Source organism: Biomphalaria glabrata, chromosome 2, assembly GCF_947242115.1.
Source record: "Biomphalaria glabrata chromosome 2, xgBioGlab47.1, whole genome shotgun sequence".
NCBI lineage: Eukaryota > Metazoa > Mollusca > Gastropoda > Planorbidae > Biomphalaria > Biomphalaria glabrata.
The window spans coordinates 47,202,439-47,228,110 of NC_074712.1; the positions used below are offsets into that span (position 1 = coordinate 47,202,439).

The 25,672-nt window shown below is 31.9% G+C and overlaps 1 protein-coding gene across 11 annotated transcripts in view; it reads right to left on the minus strand.

Annotated features, from left to right (window-relative positions):
* Nucleotides 1-250: 250 nt before the first annotated feature.
* The window catches only part of LOC106066005 (B-cell scaffold protein with ankyrin repeats-like), a 43,649-nt gene continuing 18,227 nt past the window's right edge, over nt 251-25,672 (minus strand). For 5 of the 11 annotated variants that reach the window (XM_056020924.1, XM_056020928.1, XM_056020926.1 and 2 more), the window contains 17 exons: nt 22,023-22,258; nt 20,505-20,633; nt 18,964-19,093; nt 18,771-18,870; nt 18,428-18,570; nt 17,718-17,926; nt 17,142-17,162; nt 16,077-16,137; nt 15,140-15,277; nt 10,524-10,562; nt 9,480-9,521; nt 7,377-7,543; nt 6,898-7,014; nt 5,529-5,589; nt 4,286-4,383; nt 3,345-3,422; nt 251-1,040 (listed from right to left, as the gene is read on the minus strand). In XM_056020924.1, coding sequence (XP_055876899.1) covers nt 840-1,040; nt 3,345-3,422; nt 4,286-4,383; nt 5,529-5,589; nt 6,898-7,014; nt 7,377-7,543; nt 9,480-9,521; nt 10,524-10,562; nt 15,140-15,277; nt 16,077-16,137; nt 17,142-17,162; nt 17,718-17,926; nt 18,428-18,570; nt 18,771-18,870; nt 18,964-19,093; nt 20,505-20,633; nt 22,023-22,258 — 1,970 coding nt within the window. In that variant the 3' untranslated portion in view covers nt 251-839. The remainder of the gene's footprint in view (nt 1,041-3,344; nt 3,423-4,285; nt 4,384-5,528; nt 5,590-6,897; nt 7,015-7,376; nt 7,544-9,479; nt 9,522-10,523; nt 10,563-15,139; nt 15,278-16,076; nt 16,138-17,141; nt 17,163-17,717; nt 17,927-18,427; nt 18,571-18,770; nt 18,871-18,963; nt 19,094-20,504; nt 20,634-22,022; nt 22,259-25,672) is intronic. The other 6 variants (XM_056020932.1, XM_056020931.1, XM_056020930.1 and 3 more) reach the window with 6 other exon arrangements.

Consider the following 25,672-nt stretch of genomic DNA (forward strand, 5'->3'; position numbering starts at 1 on the left):
AAAATTATATTTCATCTATGGAAATTTTATATGATTTTGCTAAATTAATAACTGCATTGTCTATTCATTTGTTAAAGATACAATTTTGTTGTAATTGACTTTAAGATTTCAAGTACACTCAATTCATTAATTGTTTAGCCAAGCAAGAATGCTACTTTTAAAAATGTTATAGAAGATTTGAATGACTTCTAACCCTGAATTTTATGTGGACAAAAAAGACAAACAGATAAAAAGTAAATGAACAGAGAAATTCTTTCTTTGATTTATTTACAAAATGTATAGTTCTGAAACGATGTATGAGAATATATAAGCAATGGCTGCAGCTATGATCATTGATTCAATGTACACTGCTTATGGGATCAAATTGAAATAAATATTGATCATTAGGATGGTCAGTCATTCTGCTTTTTAAACTACATAACTTTAAATTGAAAAAAGACATAATACATATACATTTGACATTAATATCACAATTTGTTGAAATTTAATCTATTAAATTGAAGCTACATGACTGTATATAAAATTAATATTAGAATTCATGTTTTTAAAATACAATATGCCTACCAAATGATAAAATTAAAGATGTGGTGGTCATGAGCTTTAAGGCTAAAAATTAAAAAAAAACCATCTAAAATGTAATTAATTTCAGTAAAACAATCTTTAAAGCATTTTTATATAATTCTTTTTTAAAAATTCCTATTAACTTTTTCTTCTGCTTGTTTTAAATAAAGTGATAGTAAAAATTATATCACAGATAATGCTCTGTCCCAAAATATTGCTAGTGTATTTAAAAATTTGCTCCTTTTTGTTTTTAGCTTTATACTAAAAGCTAAGTATTTTCATCTTTTGAAGCTTTTAGGCTTTGTTGGTGGGGGAAGGGGTTTGCTAGATTCAGGGGCAGGTCTTCCTGTTGTAACCTTGATGGTAGTTGGTCTTTCTAGGGTGATGCGAGGTGGAGGTAGAGGAGGAGGTGCTAATTGCTCCACTTCTCCATAATCTCCAAGTTGTATATACATATCTCTCATTGAAGCTCGTTTATCCTGGAAATAAAAAAAAAAAGATCATCATAAACACATTTAAGCTCCAGTAATAAGTATCCAGTTATGAATTATTTATAATGTAAATTATGTTGACTAAAACAAAAAACAACATTGATTAAAGATAATCATAATAAACAAAATTGTGAAATTATGCACTACCAATATAATCATAGTATGCAGAAATGGAATAATTCTAAATTGTATATCCATATCTTTAAAGAGACATATTTTAGTAACATTGATCTTCATGTAAAACATGTGCTTTCTTCTTAAAGGCATATGTTGATTAATTGAAGTTTTGAGGTTTTTATTATAGGATATCTTTTTACATACTTAAAATAATTTTTACTTTAATCCAAATAATAAAGCATTGGCTGGAATAAATAACTTTAACTGCTAAACAAATAACAAGTCATTGAGTTAGCAACTTAAAACTAAATGAACAAAATTTATCTTGCAACAAAAATAAAGAATTAACAGTCAAGAAATTTCTTAGTTAAAATATATTTTTATTTTTGACCACAACTACATTTTAAAGTTTTTCTCATGCTTTTAGCTATTGCAGCAGTAGATTACATAAAGTTTATGTAGGCCTATACTTAAATAACTAAATAAAATCATCATCACTTAATCTCTTATGTGTTTGAAGTCTATAAGTTGAAATCTTCCATAATTAGAACAAATTAATTCTAGAGTATGAATTTAGTAAATTTAAGCAAAAGCTAATATAGTAAGCTTCCCTGTTGATATCAAGAATTAAAGATACATTGAGTTTTTTTTTTAAATATATTAGTCTGAAATAATAATGCCTTAACAATAACTTTAATACAAAGATAAAGCACAAAATATGACATGCTTTTGAAAAGCATAAAATCATTGCAGTCACAGTTTAAGGACTGTGTTAAGTAGGCCCTATTTTTCTTAAAACTTCACTTTTATTCATTTGTAGTAAGCTGTAATCATATGTAATACGAATGTACAAATTTTGTAATGACCGAAATTCTTGAAGCTTTATTCATTATAATGATATGTATAAAATTGTCTTATTGAAAAATATAAGAATTCTTAAAAAAAATATTTTTCACTCATCAATTGAAAAGGTATCACATTTTATTTTTATCAAGTTTATTTAAATAAATTAATCTGAAATAAAAGTGTCTTTAAAGAATCTGATAAAAATTAACAAAAAGTAATGATGGAGAAGATAGATACAAAATAAAAATAGGAGAAATATATTTTTTAAAAAGTTTAACAAAACAATTTTCAATTGGTAAAAAAATGTCTTGTGAGCTCAGAAATAATGTAGTAAATCAATAGTATTTTTTTCAGACTTTATGACTATGAAGGAGAAAAATTTAGATAGAAAAGTTTTAACCTTTTACTGTGACATTCTATAATGAATTATTAGCAAAAAAAAATATTATTAAATAGTAACAAATATTTAAAAAAAATATTTAAAAAGTTTAATAATTCCTACTTTAAAAAGCCACTTTAGAAGAAAGTGAAATATAATATTCTTACAATAGTAAGGTCAAATGTGCTTAAAATTTTATGCATCTACAAAATACTTATTTTGGAAACTCGTTATTCTAAATTGGTTGTAGAGAAACAAGGTTTTGCAAAGTATAATGTAACTTTATAGACAAGAAATAAAACCACTACCTTGGCAGATATTTAAATGCAGGCCAAAACTCAAGCCTCTACCCACCCTTTAGACACAAAATTTCTCTGATATAAATTAAAAGAAAAATTCTTTGATACACCATATACTCTTTAATAATATTGTATGCAATCCTTCTAGAAGCAATAGAAAAACATTATCATACAGGTTAATAATTTTTTAAAGTAGGATTAAAGACAGGCCAACCTGTAAGGTTTTGAGATATATACTTATTTTATTTTTTTGACCAGCATTTCAAAATGTAACTTGAACAAAAAAAATTAAACATGTTTAAATGCTGATTTGTTGTGTAGGCAAATATTATTGGTCTAAAATCCATCTAATTGAAATCTGAGTCTTGAAATCACTGACACTAAGATAATCTTAGGGAAAACAAAAACTCTCTACATTTTAATGTTCTAAACACATTTTAACTGAAGTCCTTTAGATTCGTTCTTAAAGATATATATACATGAGTTAGTTATAAAGAATATTAGTAGGCATTATTAAAATAAGCAAACCATTCCACATATAATACTTTGCCACTATTAGGCCTACAAAGTAGATTGTATTGCTTGGAATTAAAATTGACTACAAAATTGGAATTATTTATTTTGAAGGTAGGGAAATGAAGAGAAAAATACCTCATTGGGGGTCAAGGATGTTTCTGAAGTTATACTTCGTCTCGGTACAAGAGGAGGCCTTCCAATATTTCCATTAAACTGAAATTTTAACACCAATTTACATATCTGCTACCTGACCTTTGGTAAGGACATTTTTATTACCCTTCAATACACATGATAGGTTTTTATAAATTCATTTAGTTGAGAATTTCTTTCTCAAACAATTATATTTGGTGGGCCTGTATTTAATGTTACAGCAGTGCTGACTAAATTTGATTACCAGGTGAACATTTGTTTTAGTCAGTCATAATGGAAAATGTATTAGCAGTTAAAAGATGATAAAAGAATCTAAAAGATTAACAGTGCAACACAACAACAACAAAATAATAAAGTTCTATTTAAATAGAAATGTAAAGAATGAATTTTTTGAAGTGTATTTTTTATAATACTCATATATTTTATAGCTTGATTAATGTAATGAAATTAATACTAGATTACTAGATTTCCTAATAATCTAAGTGCAAAAAGATATACTAAAAACTATATAAGTGAGTATCATGTGTAACTTAATGATATAGTTGATTGAAAAAATAATGTTTAAAAATACTAAGAATATAATATTGGCTTTATTGACTATTTACTTTGACTTCATTAAGTAGTAGGCTACATAAATAATCAACCCTGTTGCACAAATAAGTAACTGACTTATATATCAAGTGACAGAAAACATTAAATGTCATAAAGTCTTTGCTTATCAAGTTAATTTATTTTTTTAACTTTTAAACTTTAGCATAGGCTATCCTAACACATATATATATATATCCAAAGCAATTTAGAGCTCAAATGTTTTGTACTATAAAAGCACTAACACACTAAACTGGAGTGGGACATTAAAAAACATTTTGGAAAGAAAAGTTAGTGCACTTTTAAAACTTATCAATGATCAAAGGGAAACAACTTACTTCATAATCATCAGAGGAAGAAAAGTAACGAGAGTCTGCACTATCTCTACCACTATCTGTACTTGTTCTAGATACTGTGCTTAAAGATGATGCAATACCTTGAAAAAAAAACAGTAGATTTCCACTTCTGTCACAATTTTTAGTAGTTTATTATTTGTTTTGCTGGGGGAGGGGGGTGGGGCTAAGATTTTCCTTCTATGATTTTGATTGATATGGTTAGGCCTATATCTGTAGCAAATGAGAATGTCACTTTTTTTTAAAGAAAAATTAAATCTACATGAATTATAAATCTAGGATTAGAAACACTAAGAATTTTCATATTGAATGTGAAGGCCTATTAAAAGTGTGTGTGTGTTTTTTTGGGGGAAGATTTTTTGTCTAATACAAATCATTGTGGGAGGGGCTATCTATTGAATCTCTATAGACTAGAAATAACCCAAACAATAAGTTTCAGTGTGTTAGAAGTGCATGTAAAGTCTAGAACTATATCTGACAAAATTAAAAGTCATGTGTAAAGTGGATCAAATTGCAAATAGTGGATGGCTGCCTAGTCATGCGGTTTGCGTGCTGGACTGTCGTTTGGATTTATCTATGGTCCTGGGTTCAAACCCTACCCCCTCCCATCCAATGACGTCCTGTGGAATGTTTGGACTAGGAAATAAAATGTCTTAAACTCTGAAGGAACATCTGAAACATGTAAAACATTTTACAAACAAACATTTGAGTGGTTTCTCTTTCAGACTGCTCCACAGGAGGAGAAAAGCTTAATGAAAACTCACAAAGTCAAAATTTATGTGAGAGAGCATTATGATGGGCAGGTAAAAAAAAAAAATAAAACAGTGGTGGGGGGATACCAGGAAAATCATAACATAGAGCTATCAGATATTTTGATATTAAATTGAGAAGCAATTGTGTGGAGGACTTTTTTTTAGAGGGGGGGGGGGAAGAAAAGTGACACTAGAGTTTACTGGTTAAAAATATGCATGTGTGTATCAGTGAGGGGTCATTGTAAAGTGGATCATCCAAATTCAATATAAGAGATACTAGAATTCAAGGGCTATTAGTATTACCTTGGGGGGGGGGGTAAAATTTGGGCTGTTTTATTGGAATTGTTAAAAACAAAAAAAAAAAAAAAAGGAGAGGAGGTTCTAAACCAAATAAATAATATAAAGCATGGTAACAAATTAATGGGCATAGCCAATAGGGAATGCAAGTATATTAATTTTAAAAAAAGCCCACTTACTAGTATTACTATCTCTACCAACAGGATGATATTTATTAGGTGTTCGCAAAGCAAATGGTTCCTAGAGAAAAACATTTAGAGCAGATTTAATAATATATAGAAATATGGTTGAACATTCCATTCTTCACATGCAGAAAACTTCAGTGCCCCTACCAGTACCTTGTGAAATTACATAAAATTATAGATTTTTATATTTATTATAATTATATACATTGCAAATGTTTTTTTCTTTAAAAATTGAAAGCCATTGACTTTTAAAAAATTCAATTTCATTTTAAATACATATTTTACTTATGTTTCAAGCTAGTGGGAAAACATCATAAAAGAATTCTGCTTTTCAAATCAGTGAAAAATGAAATATCAAATGCTACAGACAAAAAAAGCAAAGCTTAATAATTAGTTTTACTGCATTATAGAACATTTTGAGCAAAAAAAAAAGTTAAATGAAGTATTTTCTCTTCATCCTTATAACACACTCCTTTCTTAAGTAAGCATGAAATATTCTCTTGGTCATTCCAGAGATACAAAACTTTTTTCTCATTTAAAGGCCAGGTGGCTGAGGGTAAAGCCCTTGGTTTCTGATGAAGGAGGTCTCAGGCTCAGACCTTTGTGAGGACTAATAATAATTAATAATAATAATTGGCTTCCTTCAGTCGTAAAATGACTATGGTTCATCTCAGAGCACACTTCCTCATGTGGCTGAGGAGCCCTATTTTGGAGAAACACTCCCATCTACAAATAGCGCAGATTAAGGTGGCTTTTGCTTCTGTGGTAGAGGAGCTGGCAATTTATTGGATTGTACGTTTTTCTTCCTAAGATGAGACCAATGTTCATTCACTGTCCATAGCTTTCTTGGTCACTGTCTCTCTCCATCTGGTGCGGTCTAGAGCTATGTCTTCCACAATTGTCAGTATTGATGTTCACTGATTTAGGGTCCCGTTTGTGAGGACTAGGACTTTGAATTTCAGAATTCAGACACCCCCAAGTCCATCCAACACTTAATGGTTATCTGGCATTAATTGAGTAAAGTAAATATGGTTGGTTGTTGTGCTGGCCATATGACAACCTCATTTACCATTAGCCATAGAAACAGATGACCTTTATCCTCTGCCCTATAGATAACAAGGTGTGAAATGGGTACTTTACTTTGTTCCCATTTGCTTTTTAATTGTTTTGTAATTTTTTCAAAAAAAATTTTAGCAGTCTTTTACTAAATTCATTAAAATGTTTAAAAAATATAATCTGCGCTAAATAGTATACGACAGTGCTTTGTGTGTTACATGTCATAAAGTAATCGGTTAGTGTTTAGTTTTCATGTTAATTGAGATTCACACAAGAGTTTAAGATAGTTGTAGTATATTTAGCTTACTGAAATATCAGCATTGAATGAGTCTTCATGCTCCAGCTTTTTAGTTTTTTTAGGTTGCATTGGTTTTAATGCTTGCAGAGTTTTGTTATGATCTGATCTAAGAGCTTGTAGAGCATTCTGCAGAGAGAAAATATTTTAACATTTTATTTTTATCAAACCTGAGCTCCTCTTGGGAAAAAAAATTTTCAGAAATACTTTTCTGAAAAACCGTTGAGACACAATGATTCCACATTATATATGGTTTAAAAGGACACCGAAAAGGGTTATTATAAGGAATATAAACTTTTAATACATAGTCAATGCATGTATGTCTATAACTTAACCTTAATATACTCATCTCTGAAAAAACAACAACTGCTGACTAGTGTATTCATTGTTTTTTTAATTTAAGTATCACTCAGCAGCTGTTTCTAACAGTCATGTCTATTGGTAATTTGATAAATATGATTAAAATGACTATTCTCTTCAGCACTCACTACCTGTCTGTCTTTGAAACTGACAGCATTCCCAGTTTCATATCTCTCTTTCCAGGATCTAAATAATCTTTCTGCATCATCAATACTGAAAGTTCCATTTTTGACCTCTTCCTGTATTCTAATCAGTTCTGTCTGACTCCGACTTCCAACAGCTCCTCTTGAGAGAGTCACTACCAAAACACAAAGTTATAAAAGAAAGTCAGAAATAAAATGTATATATGTATATATTTGTAACAACTTCAAATATTACTAAATAATTAGGAAACCTATGAATAATAAAAATACTTCCTTAATGACTAATTAAGAATGTAATAGTAAAGTGAAGTTTTCCTTTCAGACCTTGTGGCCTATAGGGCAGATGAAGTAAAGGTCATGTTTCTGTGGCCTGCGGTTAACAAGGGTGTCATATGTGGCCAGCACAATGACCAACCGCCTTTACTTTTTCCCAAATAATGTCAGGTACTCATTAGAGCTAGGTAGACTCAGAGGCGCCCAAAGATCCTGTAATTAAATATCCCAGTCTTCACCAGAATTCGAACCTGGGACCCCGGTTTGGAAGCCAAGCGCTTTATCATTCAGCTACCAGTGAAACAGTAAAAATGTAGGATTTATGGATTTTCTTCTTATTATTTGTTCTCATTTTTATGTCAAAGGGTTCAGATCTGTAGTCCTATACCTGAGATGAACTATGAAGTGGTTTCCAGGTCAGGCAGCTCTTCAAAAGTTTTTCTTCAATAGGGTTAGTGAATAAGTAGCTTGACTAACAAGCTCAAATCCAGATTTACACCAGGAATTTTAAATTGGGATTTGTTTAGAGATGGGCTGTGTTTGTGTCTTCCATTAACATTAACTTTTCAAGACAAGTATAAATAAACCCTAACATCCCTCTGGGCAACAACCTGCATTGAGCCAGCCTTGATGACGCTTTCTAGAGCCAAGTTACAATTTTGAAATTCGACTATAAAAATGACTTTTTTTAAACTTAAAAACTCATAATTTGATGCTGATTTTCATATTATTTCAATAAAATTCTTTTATTAAATGACATAATGATGCACCATAGATGCATTACATTTTAATTTAATTAATTTTGCAAATATAGATCTAAGTGTCCAGTAATCTAATGTAAATTGCCAGAGCAATCATAAAAAAATGAAAGTAAACTAATGAGTCTGAAGCAATAATCTTTTAAGATGATGCAAAATGCTGACATTCATTTTTTAACATTTTGATAAAGCAATGAGAATAAAGTGAAATTAGAAGCATGCATATAAAGAAAAAAAGTTTAGCTTATGGGCTAGATATATATCAATTAGATCTAACTAACTAACATCTAACTTGTATATAAATCTTTAGAGACTGTAACCCAGTAAGTCCTATTTCCAGTTTTGAAAAATACCCACTAAAAACCTAGGCAGTTAAAAGGTAATTCTAGAAAATAAAAAAAATTATTAAAAAAACCCAACTTATTATGATATCAAAAAATAGAAATGACTCCATTGAAAATAGAGTAATATGTTTAGTAAAGTTTATTATACCCTTGGTGCAAAAGAGCGCCATAAGCATGGGTTGGCCTTTTAAACTGACAGATGGCTGCCAGGTTGTGCAGTTTGCGCGCTGGACTGTCATTCAGATTTATCCATGGTCCGGGGTTCAAACCCTGCCCGCTCCCATCCCCCATCATCCTACGGGAGATTTGGACTAGGAAGTAATTATCTTCAACTCTGAAGGAACATCCAAAACATGTAAAACATTTTACAACTGTGGTAGTGTTTTTTTTATAGTAAATTTTTTAAATAAAGAAGTAACCTAAAGAGCTATACACAACTGTTAACACAAAAAAAGTTTAAAATCAATATTAAGGTTCTGATTACAACATGAAGAGCTCTTATTATACAAAAGTTTTAAAAACTGCTTGTTACCTCTTATCACATAGATCACATTAGTAGTGTACAAACACTGCATTCTAATGCAATAGGACTTACTGGGTTAACTGACATTATTATTACATCATCTGCCCTCTAGATCACAAGGTCTGAAAGGGGAACTTTACTTTTTACTTTTAATTTATTATCTCTACCTTATTTAAAAAAAAAAGTTATCTACCTTTGTTTTCAGCAGGGGATGCTGGCAAAGGGTAAAAGTCATCTATGTGCAAAAACAATAGAATTAATCGCATTATAAATCTACTTGCATTTTATGTTTTTAATTAACCCTTCTGAGCAAGATAAAAAAATGATATTTAAGATAAGAATATAGCTATTATATATTTAAAACAGCTTTAAGCCTCTAAAAAAGCAGTGTAATAAATATATGTACAAAATGCATAGAAATGTGTATGTACATTCATGCTAAATAGCATTAGTATTTAACTGTGTAAAAGAGGCTTTGATACATTATGTAAATTAAAATTTTGTAAAAAGTTTATCACACACACAAAAACTAATTTATAACCATACTTTAAAATTAATCATATGTGGCGCATTTATAACAAATAAGTACTTCCATAACAATCTAGAAGTATTTGTAACCTAACTTTTAATCCTATATGGTGCTTTCATAACTATCTACATTATTTGAAAAAGAAAAGAAACATACAGTGTTAAAAGGGCCATTACTAATATCAAGTTTAGTTGATTAGTTTGATAACCTCTCCTGTTAGTGCCCTTAATATTTAAATTTATTTTTAAGTCTTTTATTTCCAAAAGAGACAACATGGTTTATTGCTTTGTTACCAATCTGAATTTGTGGATCTGAGTTTTAATGGAGGCACTAGGCCTTTATTCATAATTTAGTTTCTACATTAATAAAATAACTCTAAATGAGAATAACTGATAGATGTTGGTAGTACAAACAACTTCAAATGAGCACCTATTAGAATACCTGCTACATGTTGGTGTAAAAACAACTCTTAATAAGTACCTATAAGAATACCTGCTTGATATCATGTATATAACTTTGAATCTAACAAATTTAATGGTATAGACCATTATATTGAAAAGGAGCTTACATTTTTAAAATACAAATTTTGTAAAAAAAATTTTTTACTAGACATTTCTTGATCATCTTATTGCAAATATTTAAAAAAAAAACAACAAGCTAGCTTCAGTTCACATCTATTTCTTAAAGATGGGTCATCATAAAATTAACCTGGTTGAATGTAAAGATCTTCATTTGTAGAAGCTTGTTCTGTAAAGACATTTAAAAAGCAAGCAATCTAAGCGGCAGAGCATGAGGCAAACTTTAGGTTGCAAGTATGTGACACACTGCAATCAAGTCACACAATTAAACCAAATGTAATAACATTGAGACAAGATTGTCATGCATTGCAAACAGAACGAAATGTTTATAATTCTATAATCTTTTGTGTAATTGAAGCAACAGAGACATTGACTTTATGATATTTCCTGTTATTTTTTTAGAACTTGAAGTTAAAAGTTTATAAAATTACTAGGAACACGAGAAATACAATTAAGCAATTGATTTTAAATGTTAGTTTTGTAAACTAACATTGAAAATTTTTTTAAATGCAAAATAAAATGCAAAATGTAAATACATATATATATTTAGTGTGTGCATATTGGCAAAATAAATGGCAATGTCTTTCATTCTAAAGATTAAGGGCGAATACACATGCCTATGCAATATATATTTATTGCAAGTATGAATAATACAATGAAATAATCATCAAGTAAAATGCTAATTAACTTACAACTTTAATATTTAATGAATTTTTTGAAATATATTGTTACAAAATTACATTTTTCTTTTTTATAAATTACAGACATTTCTTAAAAAAAAAGACTATTATATTATGTCCTACTCATGTTAATTATCATGATTTATTCTATTCTAACCTGTTCCATAGTGTATTAACACTTGGTACAAATTTTCCCCAACAATTAGAGTAAGAATTTGTGTTTTATTTTCTTGTTCTAATACATTGCAAAAGTAAGTGAATTTCCCCTTTCAGACCTTGCAATCTATAGGGCAGATGATGTTAAGGTCATCTGTTTCTGTAGCCCATGGTTAACAAAGATATGTGGCCAGCACAACAATCTACCACCTTTACTTTTCCCTTATTAATGTCAGGTACCCACTAGAGCTGGGTGGACTCAGAGGCACCCAAAGATCCCGAAAGGTAAAATTCCCATGCTTCACCAGGATTTGAACCTGGGACCTCTGGCTCAGAAACAAATTGCTTTACCATTCCGCCACCATGCCTCCTTACTAAAACATAGCTTCAAAATAATATCCAATAAGGATATATTAGAAAGTATACTCAAAAACAGCTTTTAGATCTCCTTATGGATTATTTTATTTATTGTAAGACTACAAATCTTACAGCTAAATAGCATCACTATATATTTGTTTTTCAATACTAGGTTTTATCTTATCTTATATAATACAGACGTTACTTCAAAAAAGAAGATGATCACGTCCTACGCGTCATGCATTTAGTCATGCATATTAACCAATGACTTAAATTCAGCCAAGTCACTGTTTTTCCTGGCTAGCTCAGGCAACCCATTCCATGCTCTAATAGCACTAGGGAAGAAGGAGTATTTGTACAAATTTGTCCTAGCATATGGGATGAGGAATGTGCCTTTATCTTTGTGTCTTTCATGTTATGTTCTTATTTGATTTATAGAAACTTCTTTTAATAAATCCTAATGCTTTGTTTGATTTTTTTGTAGTTTCATCAATATGTGGATTCCATGACAGTTTTTCATTTATTATAACACCTAGGTATTTTGCGTTTTTAGTCTGTGTTACTGGTTTGCCATAAATAAGATAAGTGGAATTAATTTGTTTTAGTTTTTTTGTTACTCTTAACTCTGTAATTCATCTAATTCTCTTTGTAAAATATCTGTGTTTTGTGTTGTTTTTATTGTTCTATATATTATGCAGTCATCTGCAAATAATCTGACTTTTGTTCCTGAAGTAATGCAATTTGGTAAATCATTTATGTAAATTAAAAATAGTAGTGGACCCAAGACTGTTCCTTGAGGTACACCTGAGTTAACTGTTATCGGTGTTGATTTAGAGCCATTTATTATTCCAGTTTGTTCTCTCCCTATCAGAAAATCTTTAATCCACTGATGCAGTGGACCATTAATGCCGAAATATTTTAATTTTTTAAGCAAACTATGGGGGTGAACTTTGTCAAAAGCCTTAGAAAAATCTAGTAAGATAGCATCTATTTGTTCACTATTATCTAAACCTTTTGAAAAATCATCAATTAGTCCTATTAGTTGTGTTTCACATGATCTATATTTCCTAAAGCCATGTTGGTATGGTGTGAGGACATTATGTTTGTCTAAGTGGTTTATGATGTTGCTACATATTATGTGTTCTAGGATTTTACGTGTGATGCTGGTAAGTGATACTGGTCTGTAGTTTCCTGGGTCAGATTTTTCTCCTTTTTTAAATAAGGGGGTGACATTAGCTTCTTTTCAGTCCTTTGGTACTCTGCCCTGGTTAAGTGAAGCCTGAAAGAGTATTTTGAACACTGGGGCTAGCTCATTGCTTAGTTCTTTGAGTAATCTAGCTGGAATACCATCAGGTCCAGAAGCTTTATTTGGTTTGGTGTTGGCTAATAGTTTTTTAATTCCATTTTCTTGTACTACTATATCTTCTATGTTGTCTACTTGGTTCAAATTCAGTAATATGTCTTTGTCTCCTGGGGCTGAGAATGCTGATGCAAAGTATTTGTTTAGGATGTTTGCTTTAGTTTCATTATCATTATGTATTATGTTATGTTCATCTTTTAATGGCGCTATGCCTGTTGTTTCCATTTTCTTAGACTTAATGTATGACCATAGGTTTTTGTTGTTATCTTTAGATATTACATTGTTTATGTATTCACTCTGCAGCTGTTTGCTTACTTTTTGGGTTAAGTGTTTAATTTTTATATACTTTTGTAAACTCTTTCTGCATTAGTTTCTTTAAATTTTCTATATAGGTTTTCCTTCTGTTTACAAAGCTTCTTTAGTCTATATTTAAACCAGCATTTATTTATTTTGTTTGATGTGTATTTAGTTGGTATATGATTTTCTATAATGCTTTTTAAGATGTTTTTTAATGAAATTCAGAGGTCTTCGACTGGTTGGTTAATGTCTTTTTCTAATAAGAATGTTTGTTGAAAGTTTAATGCAGCTTGGTGTAGTTGTGTTAGGTTACATTTATTCCAGAGTAAGATTTTTCTTTTGGGTTTTGTATTGGCTACTGCTTTTATCTGACTGTGTTTTTTTATGATCTCATGGTCTGATAGACCAGGGATAATTTCATAATCAATTACTAATCCAGGTCTGTTGGTTAAGAAGAGATCTAATGTGTTGTTTAATCTAGTTGCCTTTTTAATGATTTGATCTAAACGTAGGTTGTGTAAAGTTTCTATAAAAAGCTCATTTATGTCCTTAAGGTTTTGGTGTTTATCTATGGTTAGTGTTTTCCAATTTATATCAGGTAGGTTGAAATCACCCATAATCCAAAAAACTGCATTTTTATTTGTCTCTTTAAGTGTAGTAATCTGAATACATAGTTCCTGCATGTATTCTAAACTAGAATTTGGTGGTCTGTAAATGCTGCCTATTATTAGGGATGTTGAGGTGGTATTAATTTTACAAAATGTTGATTCTATATTTTTTGAGTTAGGTAAGGTAATTTCTTCTGCTATAAGAGTGTTTTTTATTGCTAAAAGAACTCCTCCATGATTATCAGCCCTATCTTTTCTAAAAATTTCATAATTACTATTGAAAAATTCTGCATTATAAATTTCAGGATGTAGCCAAGTTTCTGTTCCTGCAATTATGTCTGGTTTCTCACATTCTAATAAAATTTCTAAGTCTTCTGTTTTGTTCCTAATGCTTTGAAAATTTATTACTAAGGTTTTAAGGTATTTTGGTATTTCTTCTTTAGTAGGTTTGTTTAGTGAGGCTGTTGTATTAATTTTAGTAGATTTAGGTTTAACAGGAGTGGATCTGGCTAGTGGTTTGTGAGTTGGGTTTGGGATGGTGTTTAGGATGTTGTATGGTTTAGAAGTGTCTGCATCAAAGGAATCAAACAGTCCTGATGTAAACTGAGGTAACCCACATGGTACACAGTGCCATGATGCGTCTTTGTTGCCTAAGGCATAATACACAGGTGTATTCATATGGAGACATGATGCATGGTACCATTCATCGCAGGTGTCACATTGAATGGCTTTCTGTTTCATGGTGCATATTTTTTTGCAGATGTTGCATCTATCTTTAGATCTAGGCCCTGGATTTGACTCTACATCTCCTGCTATTAATATTAACAGTGATAGGTATTTATTTCTGCTGTGTCTGATTGAGAACTTCCATTTGTGATGGGTAATCTTCTTTAATGTTATGGATGTGTATGTTAGGTTATTTTTGAAGTTGCATTGTTCTAAAGTGTGATGATTGATTATGACTGTTGTTTCCTTTTTTAAGTTTAGTGTTGACTAAGGTAGATCTAGTTCTGTGTTCAGCTAGTGTGTATTTAGTAATTATTAGGATAAATAGCCAGAGCAATTTCATGATGACTGTTGTTGATTTTAGTTTTTAAAGGAGTCTAGTCTAAATCTAGTTAAAGGTTTACAATGCCTAAGTTAAGTCTAAATCTAAAGTGAAAGCTAATTTACAATGACAAGGTCTACATAATAAAACAATGTCTGTTGAGGCAGTGCATATTGTTTGAGAATAAACATGTGCAAACAAGCTTTTGCTACATTTCCTAGAAAAAAAAATCACATTTACCAATGGGCTTTTTAACAGCAGGAGGTGGTGTTGCTGGTAATGGAGGTTTAGATGGTTTTACTGGCTGTATAGATGTCAATGGGCTTGATTGTTTTGGATGCATAATTTCATAAACATCTGAACTGTTTGATGCTAGCTCTGATGGATTATAAGAAGTGAAATAAAAAAAATAAATAAAGGATAATATTTTACACAATTATTATTTCAATAAAAAGTAAAATTAAAACAAGCAAAATATAAAAAAATACTTAAAAAAAAAACAAAGATTATATTAAGTGTATTTATTAGTTTGGACTAGTCATGTAATTAAATTTGTAATAGATCTAGACTAACAATAATAACTCTGTGTGATTAGAAATGTTTTTATTTTACCAATTGTTTTTGTTTAGCGCAAATAATGCTTTTAGTTTTCTCAATACACTATGATCCTATCATTTGTCTGGACCAGTTGGAAAGTGGTGGGGGAGAAAGAACAAGGTATCTGGGTGATCGTTTCTTAAACATGAAGAGGATCATGGGTTATTATTTCCCCATTTCCCATCATAAGTGTCCGTTCCTCATTCCTAGAATGATCTCAAGTCTATCTAGCGTTGACCCACTTAATGTTTTCCAATATACAGCATTAAAATGTCTATTAAATGTATAAATTAAGTATGAGAATAAAACATTTTGTGCTCTCCAACTTGACAAGAGAAAAAGGTTTTAAGAAGTTTATGAAATTTTTTTTTTCCTTATTGAGATAGTATATCACATGCCAATGCTTCTACTTCTCATCATTTCAGGAATTCACTTTTTATAACCACTGTTAATGTAGAGAATCATTGAGCTTTTCATTTTAAGAAATTAGCTTTAGTGCAACGATTATATTCTGCTATTAGGCTTTACTCAGCTAGTCCATTTTTTTTAACAAGTAATATTTAATTTTTAAAAATGTTACCTGGTTTTGTACTAATACATTGAACATATAAATCCCATGTGTCAGCAATTTCTTTGGTTTCCTGTAAAGTAAGGAAATAAAAACTAGATATTAAAATAAAAAAGTAAATATTTTTTTAGACCTTCAATTATTATGTCTACATGGAAGTATAAATTTTATTTAAATATCAAGATCTAAAAATACATATGAATTATTTCATAAAATATAGACATTCCTACTAAACAGAAGAAATTTAGGTATTTTAAGTGATATCTATCAAAACAGTTTGAAAACAACTAAACCCAATTTAAAAAATATCTAATAGGCTACATCATTTTAATTATTATTAAGAAAATACAGTACTAATGAATGTCTTAAAAATTATTTCTTTTAAAATTATTAATAAAATACTGTATGGATTTAATTTAAATAAAAAAAAATGTTTAATATACTTTGTTTCATTCCTTAGTGTAATTTACAAAGTCTTTTTAAAAATAACTATCAAACTCAAAACACATAAAATACAACAACATTTAAACCCTGAAGAAATGCTATTAATTGACTATATTTAATATTTAAAAAAATAATGTCTAAACTTTTAAAAACAAAAAAAGACAATTCACTCAGGTTCCAATTACAATAGCATGCTTAGTTTGAAGATGAAAATTTCTGGCTGAGAGAAGCATAACCAGCCACATGCAGAGGCACAAAAAATGCAGAGCCAAACCTTCATCACCCAATATGACAGAAGTGGTTGGCATTAAATAAAATCAACAAACATGGACAGTTTGCACCTGCAGCATAATGAGCAATTAGTCCTAGTCACTAATACAATTAAAACACAGATCTAGATAAGGTGCCTTTAACAGATACACATGCATTGTGCTGCAAAAGTTAAGCTTATTTCATTTTATTTGATATTGTTTTGAATATGTGTGATGGATGACCAAGAAGCAAAAATGACAGTATGAGAGGAATCACCAAGAACACATTCTGAAGATGAAGGACTGTTGTGGCCCTATGCTTCAGTCAAAAGGATTACATAAGTTAAGTGTGTGTGATTGGATAAAGCTAAAACAAGCTCACCTCAGTTATTCTTTGTGGAAGCTAATATTTTTTAATAAGTGTAAACATAAAAAATTATCTAAATAAAAAGAAATTCAAAAGTTCTAATACATTTTTTAAAATATCCAAATGCTATCAGTAGTTTTCTTGTTTTATTTATAAATTCGCCTTAAAAATAAAAATGTTTCAGATTTTAAATTAATGCTTTAGCTAGAAATAGCAAAAAAAAAAACAACAACACTTTATTGCCAACTTAAAAATAAAAATTAGCTAGACAAACTGTTTTTGACAACCAGATCCTATTTATTAGGAAATCCATGCTTAATTGAGGGGAAAAAAAGACACATTGCTGAATTTAGAATCACACAAGTATTTAGTGTGGAACACCTTTTTCAAGGGCTCGATCAGCTGTACCAGCTCTTTTCAAAACATTAAACAGATATTGTGATTAGAGAAGTTAGTTTCTGTTGGTTGTTACAAGACACTTGAGCAGGCATTAGAAATATATTTCTAATAATACTCAACTTCATTCAATAGAAATATCTATATGAATATCATTCTAAAAATGTTAGCTACAAAAACAACAGCAATACTTACAGCAAAATCAAATAGAAGATCATAAAGGTCTTGATGCCCATTGACCCTGGCAAGCTCAGCAGGGTCACGACCCTCACAGTTGTCTATGTTACATGCAGCAGCACTTGCTGACACAGAGGACAAAAGTGCAGAGCATAACTCGCTGAGCCCATTGGCTGCTGCCCAGTGGAGTATGGTGGGATACTTATTACTGGAGGCTATACGACAATCTGTAATTTTGATCAAAGAAAAAGCTCTATTATCTATGTAAATATAGATTTAAACACACAACTATTACAAAACAAAGATGACGATTGTACTGAGACCAAGTTGTGATATATATAGAACTAACTACTGTCAGAAAGAGAATAGAGTTTGAATTGAATATCACATGATTGACAAATGTGTATAGAGTTGTCATAGCTTTTATACATGGAATCAACTTTTTTTCCCCCACTGATTTAAGTAGAAGACATGATGAGAGTAAAGAAACAGTGATGGGGCAATGAGACTTAGAAGAGATAACAAAAAATGCAAAATCTTCATAATCAATTATCTCATAAATTATTCAAAAGAGAAGATAATTATGTCATATGTGCAAATCTAGTCTTATAAATTTTAAACAAGAATGCTATATCCCACAATTTTTTTCATATTTACTCAGAAAATCAAAGCACTTTAGCCAATAAAAAAATAAAATATTTACACTTATATAATTTCTTAATTCTAACCTGTTAAGGAGCTGCTCATGACTTCATCAAAAATTTTGTTAGCTTTGCTATCACCACATATACTTGTGTTAAAATTATTTGCTAGCTTCTTGTCTAGCTCCTCTTTACTGCTCACCCCAAAGCTCTGGCACATGAATTCAACACTATGGATTAGAGGTTATTTGAAATAGTTGTAGTGCTTGATTAAAGATTATTTAATAGAAAATAGTTATACAAAATAAGAATTTATTATTTAACCTATAACCTTGAATTTCAAATATTAAGACTACAATTTTTAAAACAATATTGTTATTAACTAAAAATATTTTTATATAAGACAAAAATAGATTCAATGAGGAAAAACCTTGTTGTGTTAAGTCCCATTGCCCTATTATATAGATGACACCGTTTGACTCTGTTTCCATCAACATTTACTTGCATACCAACTTTCTCCCCAACCACATCTGTAAAATTTAAATAACATTTTTTAACAACAGCTGTTGTTTTTTATATTAAAAAAATGCATTTACTTATTACAAGATCAATTAAGCCATTACCTGGAACAACAAATGTGACACTGTAAGGATTGACTTTTTTGGTACTGACTTCTTCTTTTATGCCTTTGAAATTGACAGTCACAACCCCTTTGAGTTCCTCAGGAAACAGAAGAGCTACCTTATCTCCACTCTGAATGACAAAAAATGTCAAATGAGATTCACTATTTCTATTGATGTTTCACATTAAGGCTAAGAGCTAACTACAACTGTGTTGTACTATGTATTACTGAGACGCCCAAAGCCTCTCATTTATTAATTGTTAATTTCAAAATACAGATAGAGATTTATTACAAAGCTTATATAAACTCACTCTGTCTGTTTGATAAAACGTTTTTTCATGTTATTTCTCCCAATCCATTCTCAGATCAATATGAAACTTTGCACAATTATTAATTTCCATATATAAAAGACATGAATCAATAAAAAAAATTAACCAACTACTGAATTAATTACTGGTAATTAATTAAATTGTCTGATACCAACAAGGGAAATAAATCCTTCAGTAGGCACAGATATGGCTACATTTGTAGGGTTTCATCCCCTCAGATAATTGTTAATGCTATTTCTCCCACACACAATATCGGATCAAGTTGATACTTAGAACAATTATTTTTTAACCTAATAAAATATGAATCAATTAACAAACTAACCAATTAGTCATTAAATTATTGGTTATTAATCATTTGTTTGATATCAAATAAAGGAAAAATTATTTCTACATTATTGAGAGATATAGTTTTAGGGGCAGAGTTCTTCCCCTTAGATAAGCTTTTTTTTTTTTTTTTTTTTAACTGGTGGTTGTGTAATAATGGTCTGGGTTTTGAATTAGCATTTCTAGGTTTTATATGCTATAAATTAATATTTTGAAAGCCCTTTCAATTTGTAGACAACCTTACAAATGACGGGGAAAATGTAATAATTTACATATTTACCATCAAGCTCATAACCTGTTGGCTCACAAAAAAAACCTCCATGTTTACACCAATGATGAGTGAAAAGAACTTCGTATCATTTGAATTTTATCTCACACTGATAATTCATGTGTGGGTAGGTTCACTTTCTCAGCCATGATAATTAGAGCTGAGAGCAAAGTATTAATCTTTTAAAAATGTTGTCAAATAAAATAAAATTGTTGGAATATCAACCCAAGCTGATATCTATTAGTTGGAATGCAAACAATGGCTGCCGTCATTATGAAAAGATTCACATTAAATTCAACAAGTATGAGTGAAAAAGAAAACAAGCAATATATTAAAAAAATACATAAAAAACAAAAAAAAAGCATATCTAATGAGAATAATTCCACATTTCCACCATACATCTAAATACTGTAAGATTTCCCCCCTTTTTGATACCATACAAAACTTAATTAATTAACTAATTGGTTAATTTTTCTTATTGATTCATGTTTTGTTAGGAACAATAAATAATTGTGCACAAGTTTCCACTTGAAATGGAAGTAATAGCATATTTAAATTGACACTCATCAAAATTATTGTCTATGTAAACAATATAAATTAGGTATTAGGCTTTCATCTTACTCCATTAATGGATGTTGGCAACACAGTCACAGTCGGTGACAATTTTCTTGGCCTTTTAGCATAATTTTTATCCCTGTGTTCTAGTATTTCTTCTATGACTTGTTTGATGTTAGCTCCTGTGACATCAACCTATAATCATTCAGTTTTGATAAATTAGTTCTTAAATGTATAGATATAAATTAATTTTTGAATAAATGTTCTTTTCAGATATAGATACTCTTGTTCACCAAAATTGAAAAAAAAGGTAAACTGATTAACTACAGATTTGAGCTGTGTACACTACTTGAAGTTGGTAATATATATATATATATATATATATATATATATATATATATATATATATTTTTAGAGTAATAGTTTAGTTTATGATATGGTACAGTGATGCCCAAACTAAGGCCTGTGAGCCATATCTGGCCTGTTTCACAGTACTATCTGGCCTGTCTTGCTGTTTTATCTGGCACCTGAAAACTTCTGCACCATCCATCCATCCCAGTGGCGCTACAGCCACAGGGCTCTGGCCTGCTTCAACACATCCTTCCATTTAGATCTCTCCTGGGCCTTTCATCTCCATGCCCTAATCCCAAGCTGTTGCAGATCTGCCTCCACATCATCAATCCATTTTATTCGGGGTCTGCCTTTGGGTCGCCTGCCTTTTGGTTTTTGCCTGTATACAATTTTCGCTCCTCTGTTATCTGACATTCTTTCAAGGTGACCTGCCCAACATAGTTTGTTCTTATTTATTTCAGTCACTATCAGTGGGTCTTCATACAATTGATATATCTCATGGTTAGTGCGTGTCCTCCACCCTGTTTCATCTTGTATAGCACATTAGATTTTCCAAAGAATTTTTTGTTTAAACGTATTTAGTATATTTTCGGTTATCTTTGTCAGTGTCCAGGTCTCACTTGCATACATTGCTGCTTATTATGCTTTTGTACATTATTTTCTTGATTTTCCTTGATATTGTTTTGCTCTTAAGTAAATGATGGGTGCCATAAAATGCTCTGTTGCCTGCTGCTATTCTTTCCTTTGTTTCTGTTAGTAGGTCATTTTTTAAATAAATTGTACTTCCTAGATATTTGAAAGTTTGGACATTTTCAAATTTGTGGTATTTGATTTTAATATATTGTCCCTCTGTTTGTTTCTTGTCATTGCGATGTACATGGTTTTACTGTCATTGACCTCAAGTTCTGCTGGTTGAGATACTTCTTCCACTTGTGTGAAAGCTCTAGCAATGTCAGAGGTTTCTTTACCCAATAAGGCAATGTCATCGGCATAAGCAAGGTATTGTAGAGGTTGGCTGTATATCATCCCTGTTGGTTGTGGACCCATATTTTCTCTCCTGAAGTAGTTCCCCTTGTGGTTATGGAAAACCTCTGCACACAGTGCATAATGTTGTTTTAGAAGTTTGGTTCCATTGAACTGGACAATTTGTCGCGATGATGTGGCCCATGAGACTTGCACTCCCAGGCGAGAGAGTTCAGACACCACTGATTAAGTAGAAGACTAGCTACTTACATCTACCATTTTGTACTCTTCACTGGGGTCTGTTACATATGATGATCCTTTTAATACACTGGTACATTCGTCTGGTGAAAGTGCTATCAGTGCTGCCATTACAGTTGTTAAATTTGAATTTCGTTTCTCCCTAATCATATTGGCGAACCAATCAGCTTGGGCCTCCATATAATCCATCATGTGTGCTGTGGCAACTAGGACCACAACATGGGATTCTCTAATTGCTACTTCGATTTCTGAAAAATACATTTTAAAAAAGTGTATATGAGTATGAATATTGATAATGAATATATATAAAAATTAAGTTATAAAACATTTCAGAATTTAAATAAAAATGTAGAGCCTATCGAGGTGGGTTTCACAGGTTTAGCTATTAGCTAGGGGATGTTTTAACTTAACCGGGTTACCCACCTCAGCAGGCTAAGTATTAATCAATGACTGCAACAAACAACGGACATGTGTTAAACAAACAACGTACATGTGTTATCTTTTTAATACAGACGTTACTTCAAAAAAGTAGATGATTACGTAATACACGCCATGCATCTAGTCATGCATGTTAACAAATGACTTAAATTCTTCCTAGTCATTGGTTTTCCTGGCTAGCTTAGGCAACCCATTCCATGCTCTAATAGCACTAGGGAAGAAGGGGCATTTGTACAAATTTGTTAAACAAACAACGTAGGCCCTACAAGTGTTAAACAAAGTAACTTTGAATATTAAATAAATGGTCAATCCTCATTTAACCATTTAACATTTAATAACGAACTATGAATGAATGATAAGTATTTAAAGGCATTATGCTATTTTACTGATTGGACTGACAATTCAAGTAGGCTTAATCATAACTGTGACACACCTCGCACAAACACTTAATTCCGGTCATAACTCCAACAACTAATAAGCGGAAACGTGTATCTGTGCTAATTAAGACCTAGCTCGAACACGGTTCAAAGCCTGGCTCAAACACGACCCAAAGCCTGGCTCAATAATGGTCCAAAGCCTGGTTAAAACACGACCTAAAGCATGGCTCAAACACGACCCAAAGCCTGGCTCAAACACGGTCCAAAGCCTGGCTCAAACACGGCCCAAAGCCTGGCTCAAACACGGTCCAAAGCCTGGCTCAAACACGGCCCAAAGCCTGGCTCAAACACGGCCCAAAGCCTGGCTCAATAATGGTCCAAAGCCTGGTTCAAACACGACCCAAAGCCTGGCTCAAACACGGTCCAAAGCCTGGCTCAAACACGGTCCAAAGCCTGGCTCAAACACGGTCCAAAGCCTGGCTCAAACACGACCCAAAGCCTGGCTCAATAATGGTCCAAAGCCTGGTTCAAACACGACCCAAAGCCTGCCTCAAACACGACCCAAAGCCTGGCTCAATAATGGTCCAAAGCCTGGTTCAAACACGACCCAAAGCCTGCCTCAAACACGACCCAAAGCCTGGCTCAAACACGACCCAAAGCCTGGCTCAATAATGGTCTAAAGTCTGGCTCAAACACGGCCCAAAGCCTGGCTCAAACACGGTCCAAAGCCTGGCTCACACACGGCACAAAGTCTGGCTCAATACAGTCCCCATATCTAGCGCCCTAAAACATAGAGTAAGCGGAGATCTAACGATGCCGATAAACCAAGAAACTTCATCAACGACGCACAAACCAGAATATCGAACCTGACTAAAACACCTGTGTACTTATGTACCCGTTACAACAAAGAAACAGTGGACACAGAAGAACAGAAAAAACCCACAGCCAGACCATCTTCTTCACAAGAGGAAGTAGGCCTACAAGAAACTAACGGATGGCGTCTTACACACACAAGATTCATGACAACAAATCGTGCAATACACACAACTAGCTCATTTACCAAACAAAAAAAAAATCACACAATTATGTAGCCTACAATATATCCACACAGACGCGACATAGCCAACATTTTTGTCACTTTGACATTTTTAACAATTTCTTCGTCACTAAATGAAGCCAATAGAGATTGTGTTTGAAAGATTGCTTCATGAATAACTTCAGTTTTGTTACCTAACCTAGATATTCAACAGTGCTCAGTGTCTTACTTTTCTAGTACAACTGCATTGTGGTATGTGCTCTACAACTGTCAGTTCGATGGTCCCATGTTCGAACCCTGCCCGCCACCATACAAAGTATCACTGCAGAAGGTTTGGACTAGATGTAATAATCTTCATTTCTAAAGGAACATACGAAACAACTAAGCCTAAGTAAAAATTCGTAATAATTAAGCAGTTCCAGTATAGATGTTATACAACTTGCTTCTTATAGAATCTTTCAGTTATATTGCGTCACTAGTCATTCTGTTCACTTCCTGCAGAATTTCATGGGCATAGACAATCCTTTGGTTGCTACCTAGTGCTTTGTCGATGGTTGATTATATCAGATTTTCCTGGTTAATAAGATGATGCTGTCACCAGTTCTTAAAGGCGCCATAGTCTGATATGTTAGGTCGTAGAACGAAGCGACTCAAAAAAAAAAAGAGCGCGTGTCTCCAGCGTCTGTTTTCTTCCCAACTCTTATTGAACTTAAGTCGGAAATGTGAAACTCATCAGACATAAAGTGGCTCTGACCGAGACCAACCGTCATAGAAGGCATGAACAATGACCTTCGCAACCTGTGGGCAATGGAGACCAATATAGCTCGGTGCCATTTTTTCCTCCTCACTGGCATAGAGGAAACTACTGGCAACAAATCTCTGATTGAGACAGCTTGAGAGCTCATACAATGTTAATGCTTACTAATCTTACTATCATTGCATTGGTGGGCCTAAATGTGCATGTTCTGGTTAACTGCTATGCACTTCAGCATGTTGAAACGATGGTCCAGTGTTGACACTCTACTTGGCCCCAGTTTGCTGTTTGCATACGTCTGGGAGCACTGACAAATAGCATCGATCTGGACTACATCTATCTGTATTTTCATTGAGCATTATCAGACAATGTATACAAAAATTTAAATGCCTCCTAGGTGGCTGGGATCTGCGCCACGAATATCTGTACAATGGGCTGACGGGGATTCTCTTTATCATAGGGTCCCTAAGGCTTGTGACCTGGGGCGATTACCCCACTCGCCACCCAAAAAAAACGCCGTCTTTGCAGCAATCTGGTCTATGTTAACACTTTGATTTTTAAGATTCCGTTCTTTAAGCAACGAAATTCAGTAAGAGAGAAAAAGAAGAGAACGCGATGTGAAGAAATGTGATGGCGATATAATGGGCCTAAAGAAAAAGTAAGAAAATAAAGAATAAAATTTTTTTTGTGAAATTTTGAAATAAATAGAAAACATAAATAATGTCAAGGATGTCATTCTGAAAGATTACTGTGGCCAACTAAATGAAAAAAAACAACTTTGTTACAAGAGTAGACTAAAGGTTTAGAAACGTGATTTTAAAGTGCTGAAAAATGCAAAATAAATAATAATAATTACATGGTTTATTAAAATACTTTGCTTATCAAGACTTTAGTATTGTATACAAAAAAGTTTGCTGTAGATGGATTTCACTCCTTTAATGAACTAATGCTTATGTGAATCTGGGATTCTACCAACGTAGATCTGTTTAGTGCAGCAATAGAAATCAAGTTTGGTGAACACGAGCACTTTATACTTGTACTTTACACGAAACAATAG